At 35.4% G+C, this 21,256-nt stretch overlaps 4 protein-coding genes across 5 annotated transcripts; 1 reads left to right on the plus strand and 3 right to left on the minus strand.

Moving 5' to 3' along the window:
* Positions 1 to 968: 968 nt before the first annotated feature.
* Positions 969 to 3,294, minus strand: Drice (Death related ICE-like caspase). The gene has a single exon (XM_076113271.1). The coding sequence runs from the start codon at positions 3,089 to 3,091 to the stop codon at positions 2,201 to 2,203; it is 891 nt and encodes a 296-aa protein (XP_075969386.1). The 5' UTR covers positions 3,092 to 3,294; the 3' UTR covers positions 969 to 2,200.
* Positions 3,295 to 5,636: 2,342 nt separating this feature from the next.
* BBS9 (Bardet-Biedl syndrome 9) lies at positions 5,637 to 10,469 on the plus strand. The gene is made up of 11 exons (XM_076113268.1): positions 5,637 to 5,887; positions 6,647 to 6,735; positions 7,458 to 7,722; positions 7,800 to 7,911; positions 8,004 to 8,145; positions 8,268 to 8,585; positions 8,664 to 9,149; positions 9,225 to 9,532; positions 9,762 to 9,937; positions 10,013 to 10,142; positions 10,226 to 10,469. The coding sequence occupies exons 1-11, from the start codon at positions 5,637 to 5,639 to the stop codon at positions 10,466 to 10,468; spliced, it is 2,520 nt and encodes an 839-aa protein (XP_075969383.1). The 3' UTR covers position 10,469.
* LOC142972287 (obg-like ATPase 1) lies at positions 10,448 to 21,179 on the minus strand. 2 transcript variants are annotated; one of them, XM_076113269.1, is made up of 11 exons: positions 21,011 to 21,179; positions 20,379 to 20,560; positions 13,660 to 13,720; positions 13,295 to 13,422; positions 12,799 to 12,974; positions 12,547 to 12,624; positions 12,365 to 12,462; positions 12,043 to 12,183; positions 11,642 to 11,738; positions 11,124 to 11,271; positions 10,448 to 10,771 (listed from the first exon to the last, which is right to left on the minus strand). In XM_076113269.1, exons 2-11 carry the CDS (start codon positions 20,557 to 20,559, stop codon positions 10,686 to 10,688), a joined length of 1,194 nt encoding a protein of 397 aa, XP_075969384.1. In that variant the 5' UTR covers position 20,560; positions 21,011 to 21,179; the 3' UTR covers positions 10,448 to 10,685. The 2 variants fall into 2 exon arrangements, with proteins under 2 accessions (XP_075969384.1, XP_075969385.1); XM_076113270.1 differs by having other exon boundaries at positions 13,660 to 13,716; positions 20,375 to 20,560.
* Positions 13,730 to 20,346, minus strand: LOC142972284 (adenylate kinase 9-like). Its single transcript, XM_076113257.1, has one exon. It carries the CDS (start codon positions 19,899 to 19,901, stop codon positions 13,932 to 13,934), a length of 5,970 nt encoding a protein of 1,989 aa, XP_075969372.1. The 5' UTR covers positions 19,902 to 20,346; the 3' UTR covers positions 13,730 to 13,931.
* Positions 21,180 to 21,256: the final 77 nt, after the last annotated feature.

Here is a 21,256-nt window from a genome sequence, read left to right on the forward strand (position 1 = left end):
AGTCAGTGACCATCGCACTAACGACCTTCCACAACGGTTAGAAAGCAGTAGCTAATAATTAATTCTGGTAATTTTCAATATTCGTAAGTTTGTCTGGACCTGATTAGTTAGCATACTTTTTATTTAACTTTTTATAGACCACCCCGATTTCAATTAAAAGAGCATAATGTAAACCAATAATTAGTTCTCGGGACACATACCTATTTTAAAAATAATTTAAATGACGAATACTACTTATCTCTTAAGTCACTCCAGTACAAACTACGCAGCGGCACATATTGTGAGTTAACAATGGTGTTATAATAAAAAGATTATACAATAATACGTTTCCTACATTGCCAAACCGTAGTAGAACAATAGAATAATATGATTAATATCGAATTAGGAGGAAGGATTATTGTTTATTTACTCACAAATTATATTACAGAATAACAAGTTATTGAAGCGGCAATATATGTAGGTACCAATGCGCAATAGATTACATACATAGTACACCAGAGAACGAAGGACGCAATGCAATAGTCGATAACACACATTGCATCGTAGCATTCATAGCCAATGTAGGATAACAAAGCACTTGTAGGGTAGATAACCCTGCTTTACTACTTAGAAATTGCAGTACATATAGGTATAGTACCACTCAACAACTATGAGTGTTTTTATGGTGTAAGAGGAATATTGATATAGGTAACGTGTTCTTATGGTAAGACTGTCGTGAATAAATATTATGATGTAATGAAATGCAATGTTGCCGATTTGATTGCTAATCATTTGTAAACTGCGCGTGAATCGCTATCATCTCGAATATTATAAAATTTAAATAAATTTAACCTGCTTTAATTTTGGGCTAGGGTCTCCTACCGTAATGAGGGAGGGTTGTTCACTTTTCTGATATATAATATTATCAAACGATAATATTACGCAACTTATTTAGTAAGTAAAATGACATGTATAATTAAAACAAAGGATTAAGTTTGGAAGAAGTTTATTGCTTACTTTATGCATGTATTAAATATAAGCATTTATAAAAATACGAACCAGTCATTTCATTGCTTCAAAAATCTATGAGGAGTTGTTTAAATATAGAACATTTTCAAATTATAATTGTATCTAAAATACATTTTAAATATTGAGGAAGGCACAATTTCAATTACTTATTCAAAATATAATATAATTCCACACACATTTTATGAATATAAATGCATTGCTTCTACTCCTCATAGATAATTTCAATACTACTCAGACTAATGATAAATCAGTCAGTTCAATCACATGGACTCAATCTAAATATTTAATAATGAGATTCTTTAACACACTACTTGGATACATTGCAACTACTTAAATAGAACATTTCTATTTTACTAATAATTTCTTTATTATGACACCCATCATGCAAACAGACACCTTTACAAGCCATCACCAAAATAAAAATAGTTGAAAACTAACATAACTGGTGATAGTGGAATATTTTTAACATTATCAACTAATACAACAATAAATGCTTCTATTCTAAAATGTCTTTAGGCACTAGAATTAAGACAAAATTAAAACAAAAGTTTAAATTGTATGTTAGCCATAAAAATTGTCATTTTATGAGTAACTTGGGAATTTTCTAAGGAGCCTATAAGGATAAGACAATTTTGGAACATTTTAAAATTTCTGATATGTAAAATTTACATTAAAATTGAATTGCTTTTAATACATGCTATGACTCATACTCTAAATTTAAGTACATGATGTTATGCCAAATATAAATTGCACAATACTTTTATTTCAAATCATTTATGACACCAAAGTTTCACATACGTTTTTTTATAATATATAATAATTTGAGCAACCTCGATTTAATTTACCATGCAAATTGTGCGTTCAAATTCTGAGATCCATAAATACCTAAAATGAGCAGAATGGACACCTCACAGCTTACATTAATTGTATAATTAATCATTACAGTAAATTATTTGTGACAAATATGGCATGTTATATAGTTATATAACAGAGCACAAAATAAAACAGACTTATAAAAAAGAAATGCAAAACAGATAATCTCAAGAATGCACCTAGCCATAAATCTTTATTTTTAACAGCCATTGAACATTATTTTCTAAGGAATTAGGAATATTTCCAAAAATACTTACATTATATAAAACTATATACTATTTGGATACCTAACATAGGTATGACAACAGAATGCATAAAATTACTTTTTACCAAACACAAGAAGACGAGTGAGCATAGTGGTGATGCAAGGAACTTGTTTCTGCTGGTGCATAGGCAACATATCAGGCGTGTTAGATTCAAAGTCCAGTGCAACTCTCTGAGCAACAAAAGTTAACAAAGTCAAGATGTCCCTCTCAGTGCCTGCATACCGCAACTCATCACACAATGCTTGCATAAACCAGGATCCACGTGTGGTATTCCTCCAAGAATAATAGCCAGGAACAGTGGAGAAAACAATCAAGAAGTCTGCATGAATTGGAATTTTGTATGATGATGCAGGAGATCCATCAGTCTCAGTTCGATTAAGTTCAATACCAGCATCTAACTTGTCTCCTTGACAAGCCTGAATAAAGAACAGCTTTGGTTTACCAGCTAATGTAGGGCATTTATCAGCAGTAAATTGTGACCATAGATTGTCTGGTTTATAGTGAGTATCCTTAGCATACAATACACCCATCTCTCCGTGGGTCAACACGGCAATAAGCAGGCAATCATTATCAGAGTGATTCATATCAGCAATTTGACGAATATAGCCGAGGACCTCACTTGATGTCAGATTATGCAAAATTGTAACAGTAAATCCCAAACTCTTAAGAACTTTTGAGAGATTATCACTGTCTACGTTAGTACCAGTGCGGCTTTTCAGACTGTGAATATTAAAATGTTCGTGGTTAAAAATAATTGCCATACCGCGTGACTTGTGGCCCATGTTGTAATAGGGAGCGTTTCTCTCAACAGGCATACGAGCGTAGCGCGCACCTCGTGAAGAATCATGACTTCCTAATGCGTCGCCTTCATCGCCACCGCCACCGTTTGGTCTTTGTTCAGATTCTCCACCAGCACCACCATTGTTTTGAGGACCGTCCTCCATTTTCACAACTTGCTTAGAAAATTGAAGACAAAAAGACGATCTCAACACGTTTTCGTTAATAAATTTTCAGTAGTTCACAATTCTCAACTTTCAGTAAAGCTTATGGATATCGCAAAATTTGTTTCGATGCAAACAATGACAGTCGTAAAAGCACACTACTTTGTTAGTCTATGCTCTCCTCTGATTTATAATCTTGTCTATACTCCGCGTATTCTTCATGGGTATTCTTTGTGGAGGGGAAGAAGTCAGTGTTGCAAGCATATAAAGCGTAAGTACAGACAATCTAAATAAAAAACATGGAAGTAGTAATAATAACTGGAAGAATCACCAAGAAAAATATATCAAATAAATTCATACTTTACTGCTTGTTATTATGAGTTTACTTCTGATAGTTCTAATGTCTGTTCGAAAAACGGTCGCGAGTGAGACTTACTATTAAGGGCCTTTGCCCCTTTCTAACATTTGCCGCTGTACGATGTGGGCAACTTATAATTTATTAGTCTTGATGCACACTAAGGATAGTTTGTATCTTGAAATGTTTGTCCCAATTTTAAACAGCAAGGAAATTGAAATTGTTATTTCTAGCAACACAGAAAAATCAAGCAAATTAAGCACCGGCCCAGCATAAATAGTTCCGAGTTTTTTTGTATTGTAGTGTCACTCTCATTTAACATTTTTGTGGACATCATACATATTTTGTTCTTATTTCAAAGCATTTAACAGCTTTACCAAATAATTGCTTTTGTTTAATGTTTACAGTAAAAAGTGATTCTATGAGCCCTAAAAGTTTACATGTATGCCCATACATCTTTTGATTCAGTTTTTTTTCATTCATTTTATTGCTCAGGTAGATGATTTAATAAATAAAGGTATTGAGTTTTATGATGGGTGGAGTAGTTGTGACCAGGTTAGCCTGCGTGATGAGTAAAAATCGATGGTTTGTAAGGTTATGACAAAATTTCGTCACTGTGTATATTCAGTAGTCTCAAGTTTATCCACGATTCCGCTTTAGTATGGACACCTTCTAGAAAGGGACAGAGGGCCTTAGAAGTGAGGCTCGCGAATTCGGTCTTAGTGATCCTTCCAGTTAGTACTATTACTTCCATGGTAAAAAATGGTAAATAGGTTTAAATATACCTACGTTCAAAATTAACCCCCTTTAATGAACTACCAACTACTAAACCCTTAAAAATATTGGTATGAATAATGAGTATGGCATCAATTGGATTTAAGTGTTGTAGGTATCTGTAAAAATATATATTTTTTCATCATTTCAAATATCCCGGAATTTGGTCTGCTTGGTCACCACCAAGCAGACCAAATGTAATGGCTATGTTTTTTTTATTTTATTTTCGTCCCGGATTTAATTCGAAGGATTTTTCGGACGTAAAAGCCTTAACTTAACCTGTCCTTATGTAGGTGTATTTTCTACGCAAGGACTGAACTTCTTGAGACTAGTTGAGACCATAGAACACATGGTCTAATGGCATGGTGTACTGTAATCCCTCAAGAATTAGCCCTAACGCTAAAAAAGGTCAAATTAAGGAACTAATTTTATATCAAGGTCATTGACCTTTGAGTTTGTAGATGGTCAACGCAGGTCAACGACATTTTATAATTCTGTGACCTTACAAGGTCAATAAACTCTTGTGTCGTCATTTATCAGCAGGTAATGGTCACTGCCCTAAGTATTATGATTATTTGTATGCTATGGTTTCTGCCATCTATTCTGATGGATTAAGGCCCAGCGCAGACCAAGAGGAGCGCAGCGGAGAGGATTTTTTTAACGCACTTGAAAATCAACTTTAAATTAATTAAAATAAAGTGCATAATTGCTTGAACCTGACAAAAAATGCTCGCGCGTCCTCGAGCATGCGCGGGTATCCCCGCGCATACTCGAGGACGCGCGAGCATCGTACGAAAAATTTCAATGTTGTTACTGAGTTTAAAGAGAGAGAACGTCATTTTTATTCTTCTTCAGTCAAAAGAGCAATTATAATCATGGCCCAGTCTACCATCGTTGACGAATTTTCACGAAAACTGGCCTGTTTAATGAAGAATGGTAACCTAGAAAGTTTTCCTCGCGCAGGCTCGAGCAGTCGCGAGCATGCTCGAGCATCCGCGAGCCGTAAAGAAAATGCTCGAGACCGCGCGAGGATTATTCCGGTCTGTCTGCGCTGGGCCTTAGTCTTCTGTAGCTTCTGTAGATTATATGGATAGTAACTTTAGAGCTTCGACGAGAGATGGCGTTCTTTTTATAATCCTTCGCTACATTGTAATGTTAAGCAATATTATAAAGGAATTATAAAATAATTTATTTTCTTTATTAAAATAGATAGTTATTTGTAATTTGATTATTTCTATCAACATGTAGGTATAAAAGCGTAGATACCCTTTGACTAGCCTCTGCTCGATCTATATTTTACCTATTTTTAGACGGTCTTTGTTTACGAAATTTAACAGCTACGTTTCTATGACAACTGAATAGGTACAATAAGCAGATGATATTAAAATTACTTAATTATAACATAAGAAGGTTACGGAAATGTCCATATTTAAAGTTAAGCAATGGTGGTCCAACGGTGCCCTGCAAAATGAGCAGTCAAATGAAGGAATACAAAATGCCAACTGTCTTAAAGTGGACAAATTCAATTCCTATCCTGATAACGATTGTATATTAGTTGGTGAAGAATCTCTTTTAAAAGTATACAAACCAGAAGGCGAGTCGTCGCAAGTTTTGTTAGAAAGCCAGCTCAGTGACATTATATTACAAATTGAAACCGGGAAATTTACCGCGTAAGTATTCTTGAGCTTTTTTAAATCCAAACAACCCATTAAGATATTCAGTTGTCATACTCGACATTGGTAAGTACATACTTTTAGCAGGTAGGGTACTGTACCTACACTATCTACCAACTACTTACCTCACAAGTTCATGAGTTTACATGATTATTTTTTTTATTTTATACCTATTTAAGTAATTCATTATTAAATAGGTATAACATGTAGGTAAGTTTAGATTTGCGTAAATCGTGTCATCCCACAATGCATCTGATTAAATTACTGTTACAGCCTACTCTCGAAAACAAACTTAAAGTTTCTAGGTAATTACTTAACAGAATCTGTCGTGCTCCTCTCCTCCGACGACCTCAAATCCAAAAGTTACAGACAGTACGTTTTATATTACCTACTTCTAAGAATCTTTATAATGCATTAGGAATTCCCGGCAACAACACTTGCGTTTTCCCGAAGGCGAAACTAAGTGTTGCAGATCTACCAGCGTGAATTAAGCCGACAAAAGTCAGGTTCAAGTCACGTAAGAAGTTCCCTAGGGTTACAGGTGGCTTTGATCTACAGATCCGTTTAATACGGATAGGTAGGTAGATACAGCAACAAAAGTTTTCAAGCCCGAACTATTTACCTTTACCTACTGTACAAAGGCGGTGTGAGAAAATCCCAGTAACTCCGTGGCCTATCAGAAACTCGATGAATTCCCTCCTTGCTTAGGTAACTAAATAAATTACTACGATGTGTAATCTAGACATTCATTTGTAGTGGCGCAGAAGATCGTCAGATCATAGTACTGCATCCTCAGAATTACGAAGTTTTCTATTTGAAGAGGAAAGACGGTCACATAGAAGCTGGTAAGTGTTATAAATTTATTTAACTTTAGCAGTAGGTATAGCGCCGAACAGGTTTTTGGTAGAAATGTTGCATAACTTGTTGTTTGTTTTCCACACCCAGACGAGTAAAAACAGCATTCCAGTTGAAAAATCTTTCTTTTTAATGATAATACAAGTATCTCTGCAACTCCTAATTCGTATAGTTACTTACGTTAGAATAAGTTACATTCTCAACCTTTGGCGCAGACAGAAAGAAATCAAACAGATTGTGAGATTGTGAGTCATTAAGGGAGCCCGGCGCGGGAATTGCACCTGTGATAAGATGGACACAAACAATGGCGATTGCGCTGTGTTGTATTATTGACTGCTTAAAAAAATACTTTCTAAATAACCTACCTAATAACCGATTCATGGCCTATGACGCACCGAGCGCATCATGGAGAAACTTTCAGAGAGGTCAATGACCTCTGCTGACCAAAGACCATTGGCCTCTGCTGTAATTTCACCTTTCATCCAATTGTACAATAAATCCTTATAGTTGATATAAAAATGAACTTAACTTTACCATGGGCTCTACTACGTGCTAGCCTAGGTGCGTCATTATCAAGTCGCAATCACGCGACTTGCGCGTCATTCAATTTTGTTTAGGGCTGGGGCGGAAATGCTCGAAATATCAATGTCGCGAGGAATCGTTCAAGGTACCTGTCTGCAGTTACAATATAATATATTTTGGGAAATTCCAGGTAATCAAAACTTCTTGGCTCCTGTGATTAAACACTCGTTCACTCGTAAAGCAGACAGTTTAACTTACGGTCCGTTTGGTAATATTAAAACGAGAGATTTCATCTGCATACTCGGCCTTGATGGCAGCTTGAGTTTCTTCGATCAAGATGCATTTTTGTTCATGTGCATTTTCAATGATGTTATTATTCCTTCGCCGGTGGCCTACATTCCAAGTAGCGATTCTTTCGTTATATGTAAATCAACATGGGTGCTAGAAATTTACAGGTAAATAACATAAAATCTACTTAACTCTTTATTCATCTAAGTTGGAATATATTCAATAACCTAATATTTCATATTAGTTATCAACAGCTCCGAGAGTTCAGTGAACTAAATGTAAGGCAGAATAAAAAGAATATACCACAATGGGTGTATAATTCTGGTGAAGAAATATCTCGTATTCAAGTGATTCAGGTAAATTATTTACGATCTCAACTTGTGTTAGTACTGTACCGCTTAAACTTTTGATTACTTTAAAAATCATCGAAATTCTTTATGATTTGCAGACCAGTAACAATTTTTCAAGTATAGTGGCACTCGGCGAGAGACATCTCTACTGTTTTCAGGACAATGGGCTCATGAAGTTCATGATTAAGTTCGATTTTATGCCCATTTGTTTTTATGCTTACCTCATTGGTTGGTATTACGGTGAGTCGAATTCAATCGAATTTGTTCTTAGGACCCATGGGTTTTTATATGGCTACAATCAGTAGTTTTCATTGAGAAAATACGGCACTATGAGAGATCTTCTGTCTAAATGTTACTTTCAGAGCCTGGAGCACGTCAACTCATCATGGTAACATCAGACGATTCTAAATTATTTATCTACGAGGGCACTACTTTACTATGGTCTTGTTCACTTTTGACCCCGGCAATATCTATCTCCCGATGCTTTCTCAAGTCCCTACCAGGAGGTTTAGTAACGCTTTCCAACAAAGGAGTTGTAAATGTTGGTTATCTGAGCACAGAACCAGATTTGAACTCAAACGCTCCTCCCATGATCAATGACGTTACTGATCCCGAACAAGTGCAAGCCGAATTGGAAGTTGTTGAAGAATCATTGCGGAAGATTCTCAACAACAATGAAGGTAGGAATGTCGAATGAACGCGTTGCTATATCTGAGAATATGCATGATTCCTCATTCTATGTCACACGTCTTTTTCAGACGCAGGTAACCAAAGATCAATCGTGGAACAAATACTCAAAATAAAAGCAGACGTTGGAAAACCAGTGCAAAATCTATTTCAAGAATTTACTGGCGATAATGATGAGGCTCTCCATTTATTAATGTGTCCAGTTATTGTGATATTGACTTGTGAAGAACCAAATTTTATCAAGAGTGTTCAAGTTACATACGTTTGTTCGTCTCCGTTTTCTTGTTCGGAGCCAACGATTTGTCTCGACAGCATTAATGGGACTGAAATTATAGAAAATCAGGTGTTCCTTACTAGTGAAGCCGATATCACTGAGAGTAGGGTGAAAATAATACTCACTGTCACCGATACTTCTGGAAAGATAATAGTAATGTCCAGAAGAGTTTTGCTGCCGTTAAGTCTTTACTGTACGCCAGTACAGAATCCTGCCGAAAGCCACTTAAAGTTACGAATAGAAACAAACCATTCATGTTTAGAATTTTCAAAGATATTTACAGGTAATTATATATTTTCGCTAAATTTGTTTTGTGAAAGAATAATATTGTAATATGATAATACATTTTATATTTTAGATTTCTCAGAAGAAGAGCTTACAAAATTCGGGAACAATTTAACTTTCGTTTATAGATCAACTAAAAAGTATATAACTTTGAAGACTGATGTTGAACAATACTCGATAGAGGCAGAAGACTTTACAGAAATGATATCGATATTAGATCACTTTCTCATTCGGATAACGGACCACTATAAAAGGATGGCTGTGAAAGATTTTCGCTTTAAATTGAAGTATGATAAGGAATTTATTAAGCAATTAACTCATAGGTTTTTAAAATGCGTTGAAACTCACGCGAAGGAAAGAATAAAGCTAAAAGATTTAGAGGTAAGATTGTGTTCAATTTAAAGACTGTGCCTGTATTCGTATGCACAATGTAGTGAAAGTATACCTAGTAGGTGCACGTGCGAAGTCGGCCTCTTTGTAACATCGAAGGGTTGATTTAATCGCTTTTACATTTTTTGGCATTCTATACTCAGTTTAACAATGACTATTTATCTACTTCTTTAAAGTTTTATGGATATATTTGTTGAAAATACATTTTTATTTTCAATAGGATGAGCTCAATGTACTTCAGAAGCAGTTCACAGTAGTACAGAAGAGACTTCTCGTACAATATGGCTCGTTACCGCCTGGAGACTGCGAGCCATTAGAATTTCTTATGAAAGATACTCACAAGCGACTGATCAAGGTTGTGTATGGTATTATTAAGTGTAAGGAGACTGTTTGTAGGTATGTATGTCCAACAAGTTATACCAATAAATGTGTAAGAATATCTGAACTACTAAAGTAAATTACTTTTTTCAGAGCTGGTAGTGCTATGACAGCTGTCGGGAATCTAGTAATTTATTTATTAAAACAATGCCCTAGAGATGACTTGAAAGTCACTTTGATAGAGGAAATGATGTGTTTGAGTTCACTTTATGAACATTATCAAGTAAGTTATGTTTTTACAATATTTTATTTATGCATTACGCACCTACTACATGATATAATATGTACATTACTATTCTGTTCTAGGAATGGGAAGAGGCAGTAACACAAGCGTTATCATACATCTTAAACAATGTATTTAAAAAGTCCGAAAAAGACAAAGAGAAGTTAGCTCCCGTCACAGAACAAGGCATTCTATCTCACATCAATCTAAAACGTTTCATAAAACAACTAAGAATGGTGTTAGAAAAAATGTTCTCAGAAATAGACGACGAACCTGAAAAGGAGGCACAAGTGACACGCATCGAAGAATTTGTTGAAGTATTATAATTCGAACATTAACTCTAAGTACAATTATGTCTTAAATAAAGTGAATTGTACAAACATCAACAAGCTTTTATTATAAGATTATAAATACATAGATATTATTATCACGCCTTTATTGTTAAAGTGTAAAACCGTAGCGTATTTAAGCGACGTGTAGTAGTGAGTAGAGAACGAGGTTGAGGTACAGTAAGTGTACCAAGAGCAGAAGTACCTTGTCACGTCATTTTTTCTTAGCGTCTTTTAGACCGGCGCCCGCGTTGAACTTGAAGAAGATGATGTCGCCATCCTCAACGACGTAGTTACGTCCTGTAGATGCAAAAAATATAAATTAATATTCAACTGTTTACGTAGAAAAATAGATTCGGTGTAGAGTGTGTAGTCGCGTATTATTTATTTATAGAGAGTGTAGTCGTGTGCTTATAGTCGGTACAATCAATAAGTGAGCGACCGACATTTTAAATTATTTGAGGGCTGATCAGATTTTAATTCATAATTTGTGGACATTCACGAACTACTCTATCTTAGGAATGGGGTAGGACAGTACCGAATATTGAATTTTCGTTGGATTACAGTATACTGTTATATTCACAGATTTATATACTGTTTTATTGGCATCCCTTTAGTTGGTTTTTAGTTTAAATATGTTATTTGTGCTTACCCTGTTGTCTGTATTTGCCGGCAGCTTTGCAGGCGGCTTCAGTGCCCTCTTCTTTGAAGTCCTTATAGTGCATCACCTCAGCCATGATGAACCCTTTTTCAAAGTCAGTGTGGATTCTGCCAGCGGCCTGTGGTGCCTTTGTACCTTTCTGTAAAATAATAAAAGTTCCTATAAGTACCTCCATTGGATAGGCAATGTCCAATCTAAATAAAGCATATAAATCCTACTATAGGACTGACTCCCATTGTGACGCGGTCGGCATTATATCCAACTGCTGATCTACTGTACTATTGGTTATTTGTAATTTATATTAGAATATTTCTTAGCAGGGAGAGGGGGATGGTAAAGTGCCCGGTAAATGGCAAAAATTTCGCCCCTTTTTAATGGGACTAACATTGTTAATAGCGAAATGTGGGTGTAATTCATGCATTTCTGCTTACAACTTCGGGTATAACAGCATTCGCGATATTATGTATGAATCGTTTTACAATAAGCGTAGTGTGGAAATGGCCTCGTACCTGAATAGTCCAAGCTTTCACTTCATCAGGTCCGGCAGTGAAGAAATATTCTAACTGTAGCGCTTTGTACCCTTGCACGATGATCTTATCTAGAGCACTGTAATAAAAATAAATAAATCATAACTTAGTTTATTATAATTTATCGAAATTTCGTCAAAACTCACTCAACTGCACTGGATATGAAATAGATCTGATTACATGGAAAACTTCTGATCGCATTTGAAGTCTTCAAAACTACAGAAGGGGCGAATTCGACGCGTAACTAGATACTAGGCGCAATAGAATCTCGACGAATTCGCCTTTTCTGGTCTTAAGGTCTTAAGATATTACTGGCTGATAGTGTTTGTGGCCATGTGCTCTTTGATTTTGGGCTTTATTATAAAGAACACAAGGTGACATACCTAGAGAGGTTGTTTTCCTTCAAGTAGGCCTGTCGCTCAGCAGCGTCCATCTCAACAAGTTTAGTCTCGAATGCTCCGGAGAACGGGATCAGAGGCGCGCCGGGATCATTCTTGTCAATCCATTCTTTCAGTTTTGGTAACCTGGAAACACGTTGTATAATTAAATAAGCTATTATTTTAGCAATGAATATTATTTTTGCAATGAAATATAGGAAACGCAATAAATGAGAAGGTAAACGTTTAGACTTGGAAATCTTGTCAATATTCATACATTTCTATGCTCTAATATTCTAGAATTCTTGGATTAAAAGTGTAAACAAACCATTTATTCTTCTTGCGGATATAATCCTTTTCCGATAAGTTGACGAGGTACAGAGCGGGTTTCGATGTCAAAAACAAATATTTGTTCAGCACTTCAATCTGAAATCAAACCGTACATATTTATTATATTATTATATGCCACAAAATAATGAGATAACTTTAAGGTAAAGACATAAAACTTACATCGGCCGCACTCCAATCACCAAATCGAATGTGTTTCTTTTCATCTACTAAGATTGTCTTAATTTTCTGCAGGGCGTCCTGAAATTAAAGAAAATACATAAACGTTAATTGATGCGGCAATATTTAGGGCTAGTGAATTTATAAATTCTACGAAGTGGCATCGAACCCACGACCTCTCGACGCACTGGTAGTGACGTAGCGACCACTTATACCACTGCGCTGCCAAGCTCTTCATAATTGACGTATACTTACATATTCAGGCTTAAGTTTCTTTTCACCTCCACGGTTGACGTTGCGGTCGAGTTTCTCAATGTTCTGCAATAGCTGTTCTTCGTCCTTTAATCTTAGTTCTTCGCCGATGGTCTCCAAATCCCTCACTGGGTTCACGTCACCGTCTACGTGAATCACGTCCTCGTCGTCGAAAGCACCTATAATATTACGAAACAAACGGTTATATAAAAAGTGTTGTGCTATATAAAAAATGTTATTTTTATCTTGATTTTAGAAAGACGGTTTCAAGAATAGAGCCAGTGCTATATCAACTTTACATGGCACCCAATATTTTAAGTAAATAAAAAATAATACGTTGTACGTATATCTAAGTGCCACTATCTCTGAAAACTGCCTACTCAGTTTTCAGAGATAGCTCTTAAAACTTTTGATGCCATCAACCCACTCGGTATTTTGAACTCAGTAGGTTGTTGGCAGTGACAGTGTTAATTATCCGTGTATATTACAATAAACTTACGGCAAAGGTTGAAAATAGCGTCGCAGGCTTTGATGTGAGACAAGAAGGCATTTCCAAGTCCTTGACCCTCGGCCGCACCGCGCACCAGACCAGCAATATCAACCACATTCAAGAAGGCTGGAACCTTGCTGGAAATATACATACATTGACATGATTACCACATTTCAATTTTAGCTCTCAAATATTTATTGATTCAAAATTTACCAGGCGCTAGCCTACTCCTATAAAAAAATTACAACAGATTTTCATAATTTTATAGACAATAAAATTTAGAATTCCACAGAAATTCTACGTGAACCAGATCTACCCTTGTTTTACATTTAGTTACTGAGTAAATAAGCAAGATCAATAAAAGGAGTCTTTACCTGGCAGGCTTGTGGTATTCGCAGAGGTAGTCAAATCTTTCGTCCGGAACTGGTACCCTACGTGCTGAAAGAAAATAAAAGGTTAAACATCTGATGAAAAGAGACTTATTAAAACAATATATTATTTAAAAATTCTGACCTTTTGGCTTTTGTGCTTGACATTATTAAATAGTAAAATTCAAGTATTTTTAAATCATTTTATTAAGTAAGTTAAGTAGTAAGCAATTAAGTATGTGTTTAATTAATCTAAATTCAAACTAAAAATAAAAGCGTTAATCCCTCGAGGATGATATAATAGACGAAGGTCTCGAGCCAGTAGTCGACATTTCGCCTGCTCCAGACACGTATGAACATCTTCTAGACTTATCATGACGACATTTAGGGTAACTACTAAAAGGATTTTCCATAGACCTCATGCGCAAACCCAAGTCTAATATTAGTTTGCTACGAGATTCAAATATTTTCAAAGCCTTCTGATAAAATAAGAACTTTTCTTTTGGTAAACGAGGGTTGTGCGTCTTGAGATACAACGCTATGTAAATTAATGCCGAATGTGAGAAATTAAGGCCTGGATACTTAGGTCGAACAGCATTAACTGAGCAGCACGCTTCAGTTAACATGTTACCTAATGTTTGTTCCAAATAACCGAGGTCGGGCAATTTATTCAAAGACAAGCGAGGAAACGAGCTGGATGCCTCGAATACTGTAATGTCTGAGTAAAGATGAGGTTTATCTAAGAATTTGTGAAGACAACGTTCACTACAAAACAGGTAAGTTTTGCGTTTATAGGATGCGGCAAATTCACTTGTCCCTCGTTCAAGCCTTTGTCCTGGTAAATTTTCCGCATATGTAACTATACAGATCCCGTTTTCGTACACATTATCAGCGCTTATAACATGAACTACCGCAGGGACTTCAGGGATGTTTGCCGTTTTGGTCAGATAATAATCGGGAAACATTAAAACTATTTTCATGTGATTGTCACAAATCCAATAAAATCTGTTTTTGTATTGAACTACGCCTCTTTTATCACCGCGAGAGTCAATATGTCTCAAAACATTTTTACGAAGGCATGCCGGGCAGAAATTCTTAAATGACGAAGCCTTATGTTCAAATATTTCATTTGAAATGGCCATGGCGTGAGCAGGCACTATTTTAGTTTCAACATTAGTTAGGTAATAATAAATTTTCGAAATTAACTCCTTGATAGCATCAGATGCGTCTTGCCAGCACTGCCACTTTGACGCGTTACCATCTAGAATACAAATATTTTGATAATCACTATTAATCCACTGTCTGATTTTGTAACCCCTTTGGGTCCATTTCGCATATCGATTGTCCATGTATGATTCAGAATACGGCGGTTTATATTTAATAATGTCGTAATAGACTTCATTTTGACAATTATCTACTACAATATCCTTAGTAGCAGAAATATCAAAAATAATATTTGGATAAAGACCATACTTTGCTAAGAGCATGCCCTCTGAAGGCGTGCTAGGTAACCCATCCAATACAAACCCATGAGTGACAGTGCGATGGTCAATAGCGATAGTTTGAACAGCACTCATTAGATCATCAAAGTCAACAATTTCTCCGTTATAAAGCTTTTTAGAGATTCTGGAAGCTAACTCAGTCCAGTGCATATTATCTAATATACTTCGTAATGCCTTCCCTCTGGATATACATATCAAATAGTTTAGTTTTGCTATGTTTGATGCTAGCGTACTTCTTCCAGATTTTGGTGTCCCAATAACTGCAATTCTTAAGGGATACGGTTTAAAAGATTTAATTTCTTCACTAGTTATATATTTTAAGGGGTCTGATCTGAATTTAATGACATTATCTTCACTGCTTATGAAATAAATAAATGAACGATGAACCACAGGAAAAAGTTTCCCCTTGCGTCTACTTATTTTATACGAGTGAAGAATTGTTTGTGGATTTTCGTGCACGTAGACAGGACATAGACGACCAAATTTACTTAGGAAGCAATACCCCTGTGTGAGTAAAACGTCCGCTATATCAGTACTGATTATGTAAGTCTGTTCAAAAAGTGAACTAGTTCTGTTTCTCAATTGTGTTAATTTAGATAGAGCCTTTCTGAAAACTTTGTAAAAAGGTTTTGTTCCGTCGATAGTCACCAGTTTGATTTTGTTATCAGTGACGATGTCTTTTAATGCTTGCATGCTTTCATAATCAGCCTCATGAATGGCTTCAAGTCTGGAATCTATTCCTTCTCGAACTTCGTTGGGTACTTCCCATTCACGTGTGTCCACAGGCATTGGGATCTCTTCTATTGTCTCATTATAAGCCGTAAATACCTTTGGATCTACGTTGGCTGAACCCGCCGGGTGCGCGTCAACAATAAAGCTTTCGACGGAACGATGGTCAGCTTCACTTTTTATTGGCACCTCCTCAATTGGTATTTGATCCAGAATGTCCTCGATTATAACTTTCACAACGATTTTCTTCGTTAATAACTTCATCCATTCATTATGTTCATGTTCTAAAAATTTTCTATGTTGCTCTTTGGCCTCCTTTAATTGTAATTTCCACCTTTTAAATAATACAGGACCAAGTCTTTCGAGGGTTGTCTCCGAAGTACTGTCTACTTCTATCACTAAATCAGGGATACAAACACATTGAACCATATCTTCAATATCCTGCTGTAATCGTGGGTAACCGTCCAAAACAAAGCCTTTCGAGACGTAAGGATTTTCGCTCCACAATTTCTTAATTATCTTGTGCATTACTAAAGGAAGTATGGGTTGTGCACGTTCATAATAATTATAAATCATCCTTCTGAATTCATTTTCGTTGGCTAAAATATCAGCTAAGAGATTAGGGTTTTCTTCGTCCATTTGGAACTCTACCACACCTTCTTCTTCCAAAGTTACATCCTTAAACGGATTTTCATAGGGGCGGCCAACTTTTTTGTAATGTCTCGGCATATAAAAATTATTGAGGATGTGAGCAAAATCAACGTGTAGTAATCCGAGCTCTGTAGCTAGCCGCTTGGCTAATGTTGAAGTTCCACTGCCAATACAACCGGTGACGCAGATTTTCAATTTCGGCCACTTTTTATTCGGTTTATTATATGCCTGATATTTCGTCACGTCTTGCTGAAATAATTCGACAAATTCTTCTTTAGCTAAATAATGGATCTTATTGTCATATTTTAAAGAAAATTCTTGTTTACCCTCCCATAAGACTCCATAGTTAAAGAATGTATAGGGGCAGTAAACACTGGTTTCACCTAGATTTATGGGGTTGTTGTAAGTAAGAAGATCTTTAGGAATGTTTTCTTCGTCTGGCTCCATTTCCTCGTCCTCATTTGGCTCACTTTTTAGAAAATAACCCTGACGGATATTTAAAAGTATTTCTTCTAATAGTTCAACATCCGTTTTATTTTCAAGCTCTACTTCAATATAACATTTAAATTTATCTTCCAACTTAACTTTTACGTTATCCCAGCCTTCGCGAAATTTTTCGACAGATTCAGTAAAAGATGCCATCGCTTCAGCACTTGGTTCTGTCGCGTAAGGACTAGCATCATCAACATCATCATAAGTAACACTTGCGTCTACTACATTGTGCACTATTGTCTTCACGTCAATTTTAGCTCTATTGTCTGACAATTTCTTTTTCTGTTGCTTAGATAGGATAAATAGTGGGTCTTTAACAGATAATATTGTCTCGTAATAATTTTTCATACATTTTTCAATGTTCAAATAATGCATTATTAGTTCGGGTTCGAGTTCTCTATTTTCCATAGTTGCTATAGTATAATCTGGGAGTAAATTAGCTTCGTTGAGATATTCCCAATATTCAGGATCAGTGGGGAAGTCATCAATTATATATCTTCCAAAAAATTCCTTTGAATTTGTTTCTTGCTGATGAGTAGTATCTACTGTGGTTATGATTCTCTTTATTTCAGTCATCATTTCTTCAATAGTAGGTTCGATTTCCTTTTTTAAATCGTTAGCTGCGATATAATTCGAAATGGCTTTATTGACATCCTCATCACCTAGAACAGGTACTGCCGGGGTTTCAGGAACTGTGGTCAATTCGAGAGGTGCATATCGGTACAAATTTTGATTTTGTAAAGCAGATTGGCACTCGTCCACATTATCTAAAATCGGGAGAAAAGAAAGACGTTCCCGGTATTCATTAAATTGTTTCAAAAACTCGGGATCAGCTTGTGGCTTTTCTTCTACAACCACTTGTTCAGACTCTTCCTCCGTACTAGATATGACATCTGATCCCTCACCTTCCTTACCTTCTTGTTTTTCATCTGAGCTTTCAGTTTCTTGTAGTTGTACTTCACTAGCAAATTTGAATCTTTCTATTAACAATGGAAAATATTCCTTCAACACTTTTAGCACTGAAGTGTTCCAATTATTTAACATAGTAATTCTATCGAGTTCTTTACTTTGCCAGGAGGCGAATCTCGCATCTTCAATGGTCGCTATTAATTCTGAAAGAATGTTTGTAGCAAATGTTTGATACTTTTTTTCATGTTCAACTTCAAAGACTTTTTGAAAATTAGTGATTGGAGTATCAAAAATCAATGATAGACACTCAGCTGTCATAGTTTTTCCAGATGACTTTGTTCCTACTACAATCATTCTACAAGTTGGTTCTAAGTAATGTAGTTTTAAGTAAGGTCGTGGGTTCCTACAAAATGCAATAAAGTTTGGAAGTGAAGACAACAAATACACATGTTTGAAAAACTTAACAGCAAATTTTGGTTTTCCAATTACTGATTGCCGCTTTTTAAGTTCAACTGGACATCTATTTAACCAAGGAGAAGCATAGTGTCGGAATTTCAAAACACCACTTTGAATGATGTTTGTTTCTTCAACCATTTTCCAAAATTCTTCAAAATCCTCTGGAGGTTCTTCTATGTATAAAGGTTCTGGAATGAAAATAGGTTTAACATCCATCAAAAGCAACCTCTCTGATATTTGATACATCATTTGGTAAGTTGAAGTGCGTCCATCTAACTTGATAACTTGCTTAGGATCATAGTCCATAATTTTCTTTTCAATAAAAGGTAATATTAATTCTCTGTAATTACATATTTGGTCTATGGCCTTCTTTTTAAAGTTGATGGGAGGTCTACAATTATATTTAGGATTAAAAACATGTAAATCATGTGGGTTCTGATATTCAGTTATGTGATATTTGGTAGGCCATCTCAGCTCTGATTCAACTTTGTTGACAAATGGTTCAGTAGTATTCTGACCATTTTTATAATTAATATATTTGTGGCTCTTTTTTGTTATAACATCAGCATCTGGACAGGTAATGTAAATAATAATATCTGGCTTTAAACTTAAATGGAATAATTCTTGAAGTTGTTGTAGCAATCCAGCTTGTGTAGTTTCATAAAATGTCTTCACATTGTAAAATACTTTAGAGCATCTGTCCAAATGAAACTTGGGTAGTTCTGCAATAACTTCTTGTTCCTCAGCAGGTTGTTCAGCTTCCTCTTCTTGCTGTTCCTCCTCTTCTTCTGGAAATTGTTCACCTTCTTCCATATTTAAACTGGTTGCGGAGGTTTCACCACTTTCTGGATTAACTTGAGTCTTTCTACCTTTTTTCTTCTTTAAATTCATAACCAAATCAACCAAAAGTTCAGTCACAATAAAAGCAGCTTCTTCACTATGTTTTGTTCTGACCAAGTTATAAGGCCTATTATTAGCTGTGAGTATTGGAATGCCACTTATTACATATCCTCTGTGATGAACTGTGGGAGACTTCAACTTTTGTTTGAGCATCTTTAATACAGATCGGTATGAGCAAACATTATTGTGTTTCATATTAAAATCCATGCACATTCCAGTGTTACTGCCTTGTGATATTTCGTCATTTATAATATTTCTAGGACATAAGTGTACACAGTTATATTTCTTAGCCATTGCTTCACCAAGACTGTAGGCACCTAGGCCTGGTTTACCAACAATCAAGTAACATGTTGGTTTTTCATTTAAATACATTTCTTGCGTGTCTATGTCAGTCCAAATGTTGGCATACTTAGATGTATGAGGTGTAGGTGTTGCTGTATTGTTAATGCCGAGTACTGCAGCTGCTAGCAGAGGTAACTCTTGTTCCGGCTCATGAGTTTGGTCATTGATAATTTTCGTGTCTCCACTGTATACTACAGCCTCTTGCACCCACACATCTTTTAGATTATTTACATCATCCAGGTCTAAATTATCTTCATTTTTAGCCATGTTTGGACAAAATTATCTTGGAAAGATTAATACTGACATCTGTCAAAATTATGAATTAGTCAAAATATTGCATTCTCTTGAAAGTTTTAAATAATAGTTTTTTTTTGTGTGACTGGCTTGTACTAATATATTACAACTTAAACACTTTTGAGTGTCAATAAATACTTTCAAGCATTTAGGTTAAAATAATTCAGAGTTAATGTTACTAAGCCCTGTAGTATAACATGAAATACAGAATACCAGTGTGCAAGTTTAAATATTTAGGAGAAAAAGCAAGATGTTTATTACAGTATTACCCGCAGAGCTTGACAGACATCCAATCTAAATCTATTTATCTTACCCTGCCATCATTTTTTTTTATAAAAATACCAACAATAATAATATAAAACATAGAAGTTATTACACAGATTTTACAGATTAGCTAGCTAGAGGATTTTGACCATGAAAGTCTTGATAATAAAATAAAAATATACTTATTTTCATTAGGATCAATGGTGCAGAAAGGGAAGTTCTCAGCAGCAGCCTGGCTCTTGGTGAGGACGTTGAAAAATGTCGATTTCCCCACATTAGGGACACCAACTATTCCAACTTTCAAGTTTGTACCAACTCTTCCAATGAGTGGCTTTTTCTCGGGCTCTTCAACCTTTTTAGGAGGCATTCTGTAAATGGTACAACAAAACATATTGAACATAAACACATAGTTTATTAACTTTATTCATATAGGAACCAGAATTTATGAAAATAAAGTTTGAAAGAAAGTAGGTAAACATAATCTCTATGATTTAGTACATAACAAAATACACAATACTTCGCTAATCCTAAATAAATACAGGTATATTATGGTTATTCAATCACCGCTTGTGATTAATTAATAAGCTGCAGGTTCTAGACGATTCATTGGGCTTCAAAGGTAGTGTTTATATCCAACAGCTGTAAATAGTTTAACTCGTGTTTTCGTACAAATTAAACACAATATAGCAGGGTTTTATAGACTGCTTTATGAGAATTAAACCAGTATACCGGGCTAGAAACAAATTAAAGGCGAAATAATGATCTAGAATGTTATTTTTATCGTTAAAGATAACCTCAAGTACTAGACAGAAATTTACCTGATATATTCGTAGATTCAGACAAACCGACGCACAGTTTTATTGGAAGTTAAAAACTTCAGGTTTTAAGTTAAAATACTTTAACTTATTAGAGTATTAGCCATAGAAAATTAGCGCTAACGTGCACGAAATCCCATCCGGCAATTTTGCCACAGAGTAAAAAGGTCACTGCGACAAGTGCAACATGACATGACAGCGTGTCAAAATCAGTTGGCAGAAAATGTTACGTCTAGAAACGGAAAAGTA

This window comes from Anticarsia gemmatalis, chromosome 4 (assembly GCF_050436995.1).
Source record: "Anticarsia gemmatalis isolate Benzon Research Colony breed Stoneville strain chromosome 4, ilAntGemm2 primary, whole genome shotgun sequence".
Taxonomy (NCBI): domain Eukaryota; kingdom Metazoa; phylum Arthropoda; class Insecta; order Lepidoptera; family Erebidae; genus Anticarsia; species Anticarsia gemmatalis.